Raw genomic sequence first — 13,234 nt, 5'->3', positions numbered from 1 at the left:
GCAAGTGGCCCACTACACCGATATCATAACGCCATCTCTGCGAGAATGTCCATTTCACTGCTGGGAGGCTCCCTGCTGTGAAACTCAGCCCATCTGGGCTCGGGCTGTCAGCGTGAAGGCAGGAGGGTGGGGGGGGGATCACAGCTGTGAGCCGATGCCCACCTGACAGCCGGGGGGGGCCAGCTGTGAGCCGGTGCCATGCTGCAGTGCTGGGAGCCTGTCCTGCAGGCTGTGTGCAGGATGGACTTGCTCTCCAGCCCCTCTGTACGGGGCGCAGCACCCACCATTTGGGGCAGGCCGTTCTTAGTTTAAACACAGGGAAGGGGTAAGTAGAGGCAAGGTGTCTCTTCGCCAAGTGACTCATTTCACCCTTTGTTTGTTGTAAGCCTGAATATTGACAAAACTAAGTTCTAGGAGCAAATTATAATTGTCACTTTCCCTCAAGTGTTTACCTGTGTCCAACCTTTTCCACCGCAAGGTCGCTTGATGCGTTGTGTTCGGTGTCCAGTGGCATACCACGCCAACGATTTCTGTCTGGCTGCGGGGACAGTGATCCTCGCCTCCAACAGCATCATCTGCCCCAATCACTTCTCTGCACGGAGGGGCTGCCGAAACCATGAGCACGTCAATGTCAGCTGGTGCTTTGTCTGCTCAGAAGGTGAGACCCTCTGTTCTCTGCCTAGTGCACTGTGAGCACTGCAGGGCAGGGCCTGCGCTGGAGCGATGCGGGTAGAGACAGAATGCAGGAACCAGCTACTTAGCAGGATAAAACTACTGAGGACAGGCCAGTTTGAGGCCCCCATTCTTGTCCAATGCCAGGTCAGGGTACTTGTCTTGCTGCCACCAGGCCTCATTGGATTAGGGTTTGTTTGTGTTCGAGACCGCCGTTCCACTCACTGGACAGCTGTGCTCCCAGGTCTCTGTATCCAGGCTGGGGGAAGTTGCTCAGGGCAGGAAATGAGAGAATATTCTTGATGGAAGGACTTTGCCCCTGGACCAGCTCCGCAGAAGAGCCTGAGTCTGTTTTCAGATGTGGTTGCACCTAGTCTTCCTGCAAACACCTCCCTGCAGGAACCCCAGGAGCTGAGAGACGGCTCAGCTGCATCTGGCCATCGCTGCCAGGCCTGAGCGAGGTGACGGGTACGGAGTACAAAGCCTGTAGGCTACTGTAATCCTGTTTGGAGGGACTTCAGTGGTGCCTAAGCCTTGACCTGGCCCTCTGCATGGGAGAGGTGAAGAGAGATCGGCTGGCTGGGCAGATGGAACGAGCTTTGTGTAAGAGCCTGGTCCCTCTTCCCGGCGGTTTGATTCTCTCTGGGAGCATAGGGGCCCGTGTTTTTGTGATGTGGCTCTCACTGCTGTATCGCTCCTGGATGCAGGGGGCAGCCTTTTGTGCTGCGAGTCATGTCCAGCTGCTTTCCACCGCGAGTGTCTGAACATCGAGATGCCTGAGGGAAGCTGGTACTGTAACGACTGCAAAGCTGGCAAGAAACCACATTACAAGGAGGTGGTCTGGGTAAAAGTTGGGCGCTACAGGTGGGTAAAAATAAATGTAACTGATGTCCATGTTAAAGCTCTTCCTTGTGTAGCACTGACTATGCTGGGGAGATCTGGAGAGCGCTGGTTTCTACTCATGTTAATGCAGCTGGGTCTGTTTTTAAATCCATGTAGGCACCTGATAGTAGAACGCACCATTCCTCCCTGTTCTTTTCCTCTTCCCCAAGCCAAGCTTTTGCCCAACACTGCTGCTTTGTGTGAAGTACTGGAAGCCCCAGGAAAGTTCCTTTTCTCCTTCTCAGTGCCTCTAGAGAATGGAAAATCGCTGTTGCCAGCTTTTAGGGGCAGTGGTGTCAAAGCTTTGACCTGCTTTTCCTGTCCCTATCCCCTGTGACAGGTGGTGGCCAGCTGAGATTTGCCATCCTAGAACTATTCCTGTAAATATCCAAAAGATGAAACATGACATTGGCGAGTTTCCTGTGCTGTTTTTTGGGTCCAACGATTATCTCTGGACGCACCAGGCTCGGGTGTTTCCCTACATGGAAGGCGATGTGAGCAGCAAGGACAAGATGGGCAAGGGAGTGGATGGCATTTATAAGAAAGGTAACACATTTCCTCGTGCTCTAGGGAGGCACTAGGTGTCTGCTCTCAGATTGTTTTGGGCCAGTTCCTCTATGGTCCCACGAAGGGCATCCATGGTGTGGAAAAATGATGGTCCTCCCATAGTCAAGGTTGAAGCAAGGCTTGCAGAGTATCTCTGATTTGTGCCTCATACCCATAAGTGATCCCACCCAGAATAGTCAGAGGTCTGAGCTTATGCCAGGGTAACAAGCGACACCCAGCTCCTGAATTCCAATTTATTCCCGTTCTGCCACAAACTCTGCACCTCAGGTTCACCATCTGTAATGTGAGAATAATTCATATACACACAATATTGTAAAGCAGAATACACCAAACACCTAACACAACTCCTCAAGGACAAGGGATGCCACTAACAATCCACAGGCACCTACCTTACAGCTACTCTGTGCCCCTTCAGTCTGGCCTTTTCCAAACTACCTCTTCCTGATTCCTGCTTGTGGGTGTTGGATGCAGCGGTGTGTTGTGCTGGAGGGGACCGTCTGAGACAAGTAGTGATGGAAGGCTAGCATCTCGGGGCAGAGCTAATACCGCCCTCGCCCCCCACCGCCCTCAGTGGGGCTGCTAATGCTTCCAACTCGGTTCCTGGTAGCTCTCTTCAGTGACCCCTCCGATGGGGTGCTGTTACTCCACCTGGGGAACATCTCTCTTTGGGGCAAGGTAGCAAGCCACTGGAGTGTGGCCTGCCCATTCAGAAACATGCATACAAACATCTGAGCACAAACGTAGCCATGGAGAATATTCAGGCTACCTGACTTCAACACTAGCGCAAGGGGTTTCTTGTAACACAGCGTCTATTTTCTTTCAGCTTTGCAGGAAGCGGCTGTGAGGTTTGAAGAGCTGAAGGCACAGAAAGAACTGAGGCAGCTGCAGGAAGACAGAAAGAATGATAAGAAGCCTCCTCCCTACAAACATATCAAGGTGAGGACCTCACATCATCACCAGTTGGTGGGGCTAGAGGGAGGCCTGGGTCATTGCATGGAGCTGTTGGTGCAGGATATTTACAGACACACAGACATGCCTTTGCTGCTTGCAGAGTCCTGCACTGTGGAGCATGCTCTGAAGGCTGATTAGCTACCCCCAGGGAGGATTGACAGGAAGGTTTTCAGCTTCCAGCAGTATATTGAAGCACTTCATCTGTCCCCTCTGCTACCTGAATTCATGTAGCAGCTGTTGTCACTGCTGGACATCAGTGCCAGAGGTGCTCTGATTTACTGAGACATCTCGGGGCATCTTTACGTAGCTAAAGGCCAGTCATATACAGTCCCAGAAATGTCTCTCTCTCCCCCATGTGGGTTTAGCCAGTGGCGAAGGAAAACACAGTTTTGTGCAGTTGTGTTCCAACCCACTGTTTGAGAACCACTGCGATAGAGGTGGGTCTTGAGGGATTCGGAGGACAGCTCTAGTTACCAGTGAGTAACCTACTGGTGTTCATTGCAGAGGAGTGGATTCAGAAGGGATTGCAAGTTGGTACAAAGAACCGCAAAGGGCTTTTCACAAGAGAGCATCTCTTTATTGCCTGCCTTTCAGAGTTCCTTGTCTTTAACCAAGTCAAAGGCCCCGCTTGTGCTACAAACAAGCCAATCTCTTCTCCATCTGGTGCTGCCCTCTACCTCCTCACAGAGATGTTTTTAAAGAGCTTCCTGGCTTAACTCTGAGTTTCAGAATGGGCCTTCAGACCCCAGCCTTGTCTGGTCACACTTGGGTAGGGAGTTAACTGCTTGTTTGCCAGTGCTCAGGCATAGTCCCTGCAACCTGTCACAGGTGTGCAGTCTGGGGTGGTGGATGGCACAGAACTGTTGGGAGGCAACTTCTTCAAAACCAAGAGGCCACAAAGAGAAGCTACATTAAGGCCTGTCTCTAGGGAGTGGAGAACATGTTATTTCACACGGATGATGCGTGGGGCGTGCCACAGACTGGCAGTGGTAAAGCTGCACCTCTTGAGTGTAGCCAGAGGCTAGGGGTGAATGGAATTAGAGGGATGCCTACAAGTTATGTATATGCTTAGACCTGTGTGGCCTTCAGTCCTTTGCTAGAACTGATATGCACTGTGACCTGTATGCTCAGAGGGTGGGGTTAAATGCAGCGTCGATTGTTCCTAGCTAGCTAACCTTGTGTGTGCACATTCCAAGGTAAACAGACCAGTGGGCAAGGTGCAAATCTTCACAGCAGACCTGTCTGAGATACCACGGTGCAACTGCAAACACAGCGATGAAAACCCCTGTGGCCTGGACTCGGAATGCATCAATCGCATGCTGCTGTATGAGTGCCATCCCCTGGTCTGTCCGGCTGGGGAGCGCTGTCAGAACCAGTGCTTCTCCAAGAGGCAGTACCCAGAGGTAGAAATCTTCCGCACGCTGGCACGAGGCTGGGGCTTGCAAGCCAAAAGGGACATTAAAAAGGTACCCATTATGTGTCTTCATTTTACTCTCTGGTAACACTGAGCCGGTCTTAATAGACCTCTTCCTATGGTTTCCATAACTTTCAATTGTCTGACCAAAGGAGCCCATATAGAAGAGACATGACTGACTTTAGTTTCCTGGCCTGCTTTCATCCAGGTGGCAGGGATGTTCTAGCTTAGCTGGGGAAGTGCCTTGGGATCTAATACTCCCCGTGATAGCCTAGAAGATGGTTTGGTCCATCTGCTTATATGGCCCTCAGACACTAAAGCAGTGGCTCTCAAACTTCTTTACTGGTGACCCCTTTCACACAGCAAGCCTCCTAGTGTGACCCCTCCTTATAAATTAAAAACACTTTTAAATATATTTAACACCATTATAAATGCTGGAGGCAAAGCGGGGTTTGGGGTGGAGGCTGACAGCTCGTGAACCCCCCCCCCCATGTAATAACTTTGCGACCCCCTGAGGGGTTGCAACCCCCAGTTTGAGAACCCCTGCACTAAAGTGATGGGCACTAAGATAGCAGGCCTTAGACTGGGTTGAGATTTCCCAGACAGGGAGCACTGAGCTTCCATTCTGGAATCTCCAGGCATTCTTCACATGGGGATCTTACTTAGAAACCCAGGTCATAATTAGTGTCTGTTAGGGAAGCCCTCAGAAAAAGGGTAATGTCTTTGGGAGAGCTGTAGTGATGGCTGAGGCTAGCATATCTGGATGTGGGGGAATCCCCCTACTTCCCAAACCCCTATCTTTCTAAAATCCAGAAGTCTAGATCTGCTGCTGGTCAGAGAGGTTTTCTCCATAGTAAAGAGGGTTGTGTTAAACAACAAAGGAAAGCAGAGAACTATTAAGTTGAATAGAGGACAGAGACGTATGTGTAAGGGCTGTTAGACAGCAGAACAGACTAGCAAAGGTGGGGTTGGCGTCTCCAGAGAAAGGAAGGCCAAACTCGGCCCCTGACCTGGCCTCTGTGGGCTGCCCGTGATGCAGTGTAGGTGGTTATCCCTGAAAACCTTCCATGTAACCTGTCTGTAACCACCACACAAGGAACCAGCCAAACTCAGATGCTGAAATGGGGGTGTCTTTTGGTAAAGGTGGCGTAGCATTGTACTCACTGTGTTTGGTGGCCTCTTGAACAGGTTTTACTGCATGGGATAAATGCCAGCAGTGTTCAAACCAGGTGCCCTGTGGTCTGCGATGTTGCAAAGCTTGTTGCTGATTGTGTTCCAGGACCCAGGCTGTGTATCCGTTCTACCGACAGCTGTAATTCGGTTATGGAGCAGGTGTCAGTACGGAATTCTGTAACACACTAAACCCAAATTCACTTTTCTTTATGCTGTCCCTACATGTTTTATTTTCAAATAGAACGGGGTAATGGGTGACTATATTATTAATAGTCCTACGGAATAAATTTTTTGAAATTTATGAAGATGCTGCAGAATCTAGGTGAAATGTGCTGCAAAGTACCCGGGGTCTAGTCTTTAATGAAATGAAAGTATCCAGAGAGGAAATGGATAGCAAGCTTTGTTAGCACAGAAGTGCCCCCCTCCACCTCCCCCAAAGAGTTCTGCTTCCGTCAGCAGCAAGTCCAGAGCAGCCGCCCGCTACTTTTTCTTTTGCAGGGTGAGTTTGTTAACGAATACGTGGGAGAGCTGATTGATGAGGAGGAGTGTCGGGCACGAATCCGCTACGCACAGGAGCATGATATTACCAACTTCTATATGCTGACTTTGGACAAGGTACATGATGGGCCTCTCTCTTGCCAGTATCTTAGACCAGTGGCTCTTAATCTTTCCAGAGTACTGTACCCCTTTCTGAAGTCTGAAATAAATAGGATGAAATTCAATAAGGACAAATGCAAAGTACTCCACTTAGGAAGGAATAATTAATTGCATAAATACAAAGTGGGAAATGACTGCCTAGGAAGGAGTCTTGCAGAAAGGGATCTGGGGTTATAGTGGATCACAAGCTAAATATGAGTAAACCATATAATACTGTTGCATAAAAAATAAAAGCAAACATCATTCTGGGGTGTATTAGCAGGAGTGTTGAAAGCAAGACACAAGAATTAATTCTTCCACTCTACTCCGCACTGATAAGGACTCAGCTGGAATGTTGTGTCCAGTTTTGGGCACCGTACTTCAGCAAAGATGTGGAGAAAGTCCAAAGAAGAGCAACAAAAATGATGAAAGGTCTAGAAAACATGCCCTATGAGGAAAGACTGAAGAATTTTGGTTTGTTTAGTCAGGAGAAGAGAAGACTGAGAGGGGACATAAGTCTTCAAGTACGTAAAAAATTATTATAGGGAGGAGGGTGATAAATTGTTCTCCTTAACCTCTGAGGACAGGATAAGCAGCAATGGGCTTAAATTGCAGCAAGGGCGGTTTAGGTTGGACATTAGGAAAAGGTTCCTGTCAGGGTGGTTAAGCACTGGAACAGATTGCCCAGGGAGGTTGTGGAATCTCCATCACTGGAGATTTTTAAGAGCAGGTTGGACAGACAGCTGTCAGGGATGGGCTAGATCAGTGGCTATCAAACTTTAGCAACCTGAGGACCCCCATTTTTAATTTACATTTTTTTGCTAACCCCCAAGTCCCCTGCTCAGCCCCAGGCCCTTCCCCCAAGGCCCCAGCCCTGCCCCTCCTCTTCCCTCCCTTTCCCGCCCCCTCCCCCAAGCGCTCTGTCCCTGCTCCTCCCTCTCCCTTCCAGTGCCTGCTGCACCTGCTGAACAGCTGTTCCCCCTGTGCAGGAGGCGCTGGGAGGGAGAAGGGGAGGGGAAGGAGTTGATCAGCGGGGTCCGCGGACCCCCTGGAGTACCCTTGCAGACCCCAGTTTGAGAAGTGCTGGTCGAGATAATACTTAGTCCTGCCTCAGTGCAGGGGACGGGATTAGCTGACCTCTCGAGGTCCCTTCCAATTCTACCATTCCACGATTCCCCAGTGCTCAGATGTGATGGTCACAGAGGCCATATAGGCAGACAGGCAATAGGGTTTCTCTAAATATGATTTCTGCTCTTAATGGCTCTCTGTTCCTGGGTCCATGATGGATCCAGCCTAAAGTGTCTCAGGCCACCCCTGCTAAGATCCTGAGGCTGCCTTCTGTTCACCAGAGCACAGTTCCTTTCTGGCTATGGGCCGAGAAGGAGCCTGCTAGGATGGTAACTTGCTGATTGTCAACTCACAGACCTCACAGCACTGCTCCCCTCCCCCCTCACGCCCTTTGTCTACTCTCCAGCCTCAGGTCCTGGCCTTGTGCCCTGTTCGCTTGTGGCGATACCCACCCCAGCAGAGGCGAATTCTCCAGGTGTCTTTGGAGCAACTATAGAGGTGTCCAACTGCTTCTGGACAGTCAAGTTTTCCCACACTGCACCAAGAGCAAAGGGCTAGAGTGGCCACATTTTGGGAGGGTGCTAGGAAGCTTGGTGCTTGTACTCGGGCCCACATAGTGCAGTGTAGACGCTGGAGCCCCAGGTTGGGACTCGGGTTTCAACAATTCCTAACCTGGGGTTACAAATGAGTTCAAGCCCTAGGTTAACAAACCCAGAGTCTGCTAACTCAAGTTCTGCTAACCCAGGGCTTACATTGCAGTGTAGACAGACCCTTAGGGCACTGTTTGGGAGCAGGGGATTCCACTGGCTCCAGGCCTCCCTTGATCACAGGGGATCAATAGCGCGCTCTGCCCTTGTTCCACTATTAGGTGCATCATTGAGCTTCTGAGGCTCCTCATGACTTGAATTCAAAGCACCAAGCAGAGGCTTTGGTCATTCTCTGCACTCGTGCTGTCTTGCCTGCTTCTCTGTCCTTCTCGTTTGCCTTTCAGAGACAGCAGACGTATCTCAGGAGCTTTCAAGTGCTTATCAACTGCAGCCATGCAGTGTCTCTGTGCACAGGCATGCCTCGTTTGTGGCGTCTCGAGGCCCTGACTGAGACGCGCTCGCACCTGCCTCCATGAGCAATCAGGTCCCAGAATGAGCGCCTCAAAAGCCCTCCTGGGCTTCGACTTTTCCAGTAGTTGCACAGAGCTGACCCAGAAGCCTGAAAGGCGTCAGAGTCTCTAGAAGCACAGGTCAAGCTCCCCAGTTAGGTGTTGATGGGTGACCTGGCCCATAGCAGCATGGGTCTGACAGGATGGAACCTGAAGCCTCCTTTCTTTCAGTGGCATCTCAGGTCTTTTCACCAACATTGTTGCACCAAAGCACAGTCCCAAACCTGAAGGTAGGCAGAGGTAATTGCACCACAGACACGCCGTGTTCATTAGCGTGATTGTTACAACCTGATCAGTGCTCCGCCAACAGGCATCGTGGAAGGCAAATGAAAACTATCACTGTGAACCACACTGTCCTATCCTGCCTGTCACTCCGGCCCATAACCTGGTGCCATCTTCGGCTTGGCACTCTTGCTAGGGCCTCACATCAAGGCTGTGTCTAAATCTTGCTGTTTCTTTCTGTGTAGCGCCTAAAAGACGGCCTTTCCCAGCCATCCGTCCAGCTAAAATACTCATCCCAAGCTCTCGTCTTCTCGATTACTGCAGCCTCCTTCTTTTTGGATTTGAAAAATGCGACCTTACCCTGCTCGTACCCATTCAGAACAGGCCTTGACCATGTCACATCTCCCTTTCCACCCTCCACTGGCTCCCCCTGCTCTAGGGCATCAAACACAAGCTGCCTGTCTTTGCTTTCAAGGCCCTTCATGGCCTGTCCTAACCTTCCAATCATCTCATATTCACTATCAAGCCATCAGTGCTCACCTCTGATTGGCCCATGACCTGCGCTGCCCACGTGTTAAATGTTCCAGCAAGCTCCCTTGTGCTTTCCTCTGTGCTGCCCCACATGCCTGGGAGGAGCTACCTCATTATCCACCTGCAGATACAGTCTCGAAAATCTCCTTTGCTGTGACAGCTGTAAAAAGGTTGGCAAGAGTTAGACTAGCGGTGCGCGGAGACCGCCGCCTGTCATGTTGACCATTATTGTCTGATTGTTTACTTGTACGCCCCCAGCTGTCTATTCATTTGTTGTTTCTTGTCTTATACATAGATTGGGGCAGGACCGACCATCTTGTGACTCTTTCTTTGTACAGCGCCTCACACAATGGGGTTCAGGTCCACACCTAGGGCTCCTCGGTGCTTCAGTGATACAAATAATAAATAAGAAGATGATTATGGAGCACAAGAGAGCAGCATAGGAGTGGTGCTGGTATGCCCTGCCGTAGCATGCTGGCCCGATACGAGCTCTGGGTTTTACCCTTCTGAGGAAGGAAAAGCTGGATGTGCCAGACAGCAGTCTCTTTCCTTAGGAGGCCTCCATCTCCATTGGAGGAAGAGATGCTCGGGGGGTCGGGGAAGGGCAGTTCTCTGCATTTTACACTTTGCCTGCAAGCCTCAGCAAAGGACAACAGAGTGCAGAAGCTTGTTTGGCTTCTGCCAGGTGTCAGAAGTGCACACGGTAAAAGGTATTGCCGGTAGAGCGTTGTAAAACACATACCCAGGCACTTAAAGCCAGCACTGAGAGTATTTTGTAACACGCTTTGGGGGCAGGGCAGGGCCTTTGTGGGGTGGCTCGAGCAGGAGACGTTGCATTAGAAAAGTTGCTTTTCCTTGTGATTTTAGGATCGAATCATCGATGCCGGACCGAAGGGCAATTACGCTCGATTTATGAACCATTGCTGCCAGCCCAACTGTGAGACTCAGAAATGGTCCGTGAATGGCGATACACGGGTTGGGCTCTTTGCTCTTGTCAATATCAAAGCTGGTAAGGGACCTTGTTCTGTTGCTGACCCAGAGTTATTGATGGTGTGGAGCCTCTGGCAGGAAAGGGAAGGGTCTCTAGCGAGGGTCTGGAGCAAAGCCTCAGTACGCAAAGGGTGGAACACACAAGCGTGGCGGGAGCGGCAGAACTGGGGGATTAGCGAAGGGCCCCCGGAATGGAAATATTGGGGGGGGGGGGGGGGGCTGATGTATGTTTCCACCACCTGCCCCGTGTTTTCCACCCCCCAATATCTTGTGGAGGCAAGAGCGGGGCCCGGGTGTGTTTCCATCTCCATGCGCATGCGTGGTGGGGGGCAGAGGTGCGAGGGACCTGGAGGAGGGGCCAGAGCAGCTCCAGTGGCACGCAGCATTGGGTTGGCCGCTGGAGAGCAGGTAGGAACCGCTCTCCTTTCCCGGCAGACTATTGCAGCTGGGCCTGCCAGCGCTGGTGTGCGGGGACACAGTGTAAGCCCCCCTGCTAGCTGGGATAGGCTGGGGGACGGTGCAGGGGCACCTGGGCAGGGGGAGCCAGATACTGAGGTACTGCCCTAGGAATGGCAAGAACTGTCGGGATGCCCTGTCACAGCCCGGCTCCAGCTCCCGCAGCCCCCATTGAGCCGTAGCAGCTCCCCTTGCTACCTGTCTTTCCACCTCCCCCTTCTCAGTGAGCGTCTGTGCCCCTGAGCAGAGTGGCACAGTTATAATCGCCCAGGGCCCAGCAATATGATTCCTGGGTTGCCACTGGCAAGCAAACAAATGCAATGTCAAAACCTGGAATGTGGCAGGTGATGGCGTCCACATCTAGTCGCCAATCCGTGCAGATCTACCCTATGGGAGGGGGAAGAAGCTGGTGCCCCTACATATTTCTGCCAGCCGTGAGTAGGTTCTGGTGTTTCTTCAGTTCAGCAGGAGAAGCAGAACTTTTTGCCGTGTGGTTTGTCACAGTCCAGATGTTGCCTACTGATTTATTTTATTACCAGGGACTGAGCTGACTTTCAACTACAACCTGGAATGTTTGGGGAATGGAAAGACAGTTTGCAAATGTGGTGCTCCGAATTGCAGCGGGTTCCTAGGAGTACGGCCAAAGGTAGGACAGCCCTTCTCTGGCTTCTTTTTATTCCAAGGGCGCTCTTTGAATTGGAGTAGTCTGCTTGCTGCAGGGATACGGAAATGCCATGATAAATGCCACTGTATTTTCAAAGTGGTTGTGAAAATCCTGCTGGGGTTGAGATGGGCAAACATGCAAGTACATCACTTTAAGTTACCAGAGCACAGAATCGTAGACTTTGTTAAATCAGTGTAGGAACCAAATTCCAGAGCAGAGGACCCACACAGAGGGCTTGTCTGCACTAAGAGAAGTCATAAGTATCTTTCTCCACGGGTTTAGCAATAATACATGAAAGTTTACTAGTAAAATAGGAACAGAAACACACTGTACATGCATCAGGGATGAGCTAACATCGGAGGGGAAACGTTAGCTTTTGGAGCGTCCTGATTTTTGAGCACTTGATTTCGTAACTTTAATGTGGCACTAACAGGAATTAATTTTTTAACTTTGAATGTTACTGTTTGCTTGGGATGGGGACTTCTTAATGAAAACATGCAGAGCCAGTTGGCCTGGCTCGCAGTCTTCGCCAGCAGAGTCTGAGACGCAGCTGTTGAGTAGTTCCACGTGCTTCCCCAAAGCAGCGTGTAAGCTCAGTGCTGTGGAGTTAGTGGGTACGTGCTGCAACCAAGAAACTGCCCCGTTGAGAGTTGAGTTAGACGCTGCACCACCAAAGCCTCACAAGTTTACAGGCCAGGCCCTGTGTTCGCCACAGCAAGCTGTAGCGAGATCCCAGGTTTTGTGGCCTTGTGGTGTAGCAGATTGGAAATTCTTCAGCAGCCTCGTTTCAATGAAAACCACAGCTTGTCCACTCATTCCGGGAGAGCTGAATCGCACAGTTGTCTCAGTGAGCCCCTCGGTTACTTGTTCTGATATTCAGTTCAGATTATTGCATGCTGTCGCCACGTTTTCAGTGCCCGGTGTGCCTCCTATTTTTGCTGCATCATAGAAATCAGGGGAAGTTGGAGGTTTTGGCAGTTGGATGGGAGCAGCTGATGCTTTGGGCCTGAGGGGTTGGTTTGGAGTTTTATGATAAGCACATTATGGATGTTTCTGATAAAACAATCAGCAGTGAAATAGCGAATGGTGTTGACACTTAACTTGCCATTGTTGGGATCCAGAATTAACATTTCAGTCTGATGACTGAGGTCGTTCACTCCCTCAGAGGGATTGTTTCAGGCTATCTGCAGACTCAGGAAGACAGCACAGAACATAAGAACGGCCATACTGGATCAGACCAATGGTCCATCTAGCCCAGTATCCTGTCTTCCGACAGTGGCCCATGCCAGGTGCTCCAGAGGGAATGAACAGAGCAGGGAATCATCAAGTGATCCATCCCCTGTCGCCCATTCCCAGCTGCTGGCAAACAGAGGCTAGGGACACCATCCCTGCCCAGCCTGGCTAATAGCCATTGATGCACCTATCCTCTATGAATTTATCGAATTCTTTTTTGAACCCTGTTATAGTCTTGGCAAAGAGTTCCACAGACTGACTACGTTGTGTGAAGAAATACTTCCTTTTCTTTGTTTTAAACTTGCTGACTATTAATTTCATTTGGTGACCCCTAGTTCTTGTGTTACGAGAAGTAAATAACACTTCCTTATTCACTTTCTCCACATCAGTCATGATTTTATAGACCTCTATCATATCCCCCCTTAGTCGTCTCTTTTCCAAGCTGAAAAGTCCCAGTCTTATTAATCTCTCCTCATACGGAAGCTGTTCCATATCCTTCTGTTTGGTTTAAAGGCTATCTTTAAAACCATAAAGGCTGGAAACTTAAAAAAAAAAAAAAAAGTCAGAGCTCAGGCCACTTCTACCCTGCAGAGGCTACAGTGCCGCAGCTGTGCCTCTG

The 13,234-nt window shown here is 50.4% G+C and overlaps 1 protein-coding gene across 2 annotated transcripts in view; it reads left to right on the top strand.

Annotated features, from left to right (window-relative positions):
- Positions 1-13,234, top strand: part of NSD1 (nuclear receptor binding SET domain protein 1) — an 81,687-nt gene that overhangs the window by 49,778 nt on the left and 18,675 nt on the right. For both annotated transcript variants that reach the window (XM_054037541.1, XM_054037540.1), the window contains exons 12-19: positions 479-658; positions 1,380-1,536; positions 1,895-2,100; positions 2,945-3,057; positions 4,269-4,538; positions 6,158-6,274; positions 10,140-10,281; positions 11,258-11,364. In XM_054037541.1, the coding sequence (XP_053893516.1) occupies positions 479-658; positions 1,380-1,536; positions 1,895-2,100; positions 2,945-3,057; positions 4,269-4,538; positions 6,158-6,274; positions 10,140-10,281; positions 11,258-11,364 (1,292 nt within the window). The remainder of the gene's footprint in view (positions 1-478; positions 659-1,379; positions 1,537-1,894; positions 2,101-2,944; positions 3,058-4,268; positions 4,539-6,157; positions 6,275-10,139; positions 10,282-11,257; positions 11,365-13,234) is intronic.

This window comes from Malaclemys terrapin, chromosome 8 (assembly GCF_027887155.1).
Source record: "Malaclemys terrapin pileata isolate rMalTer1 chromosome 8, rMalTer1.hap1, whole genome shotgun sequence".
Lineage (NCBI taxonomy): Eukaryota > Metazoa > Chordata > Testudines > Emydidae > Malaclemys > Malaclemys terrapin.
This window is presented reverse-complemented; position numbering and strand designations above follow the sequence as displayed.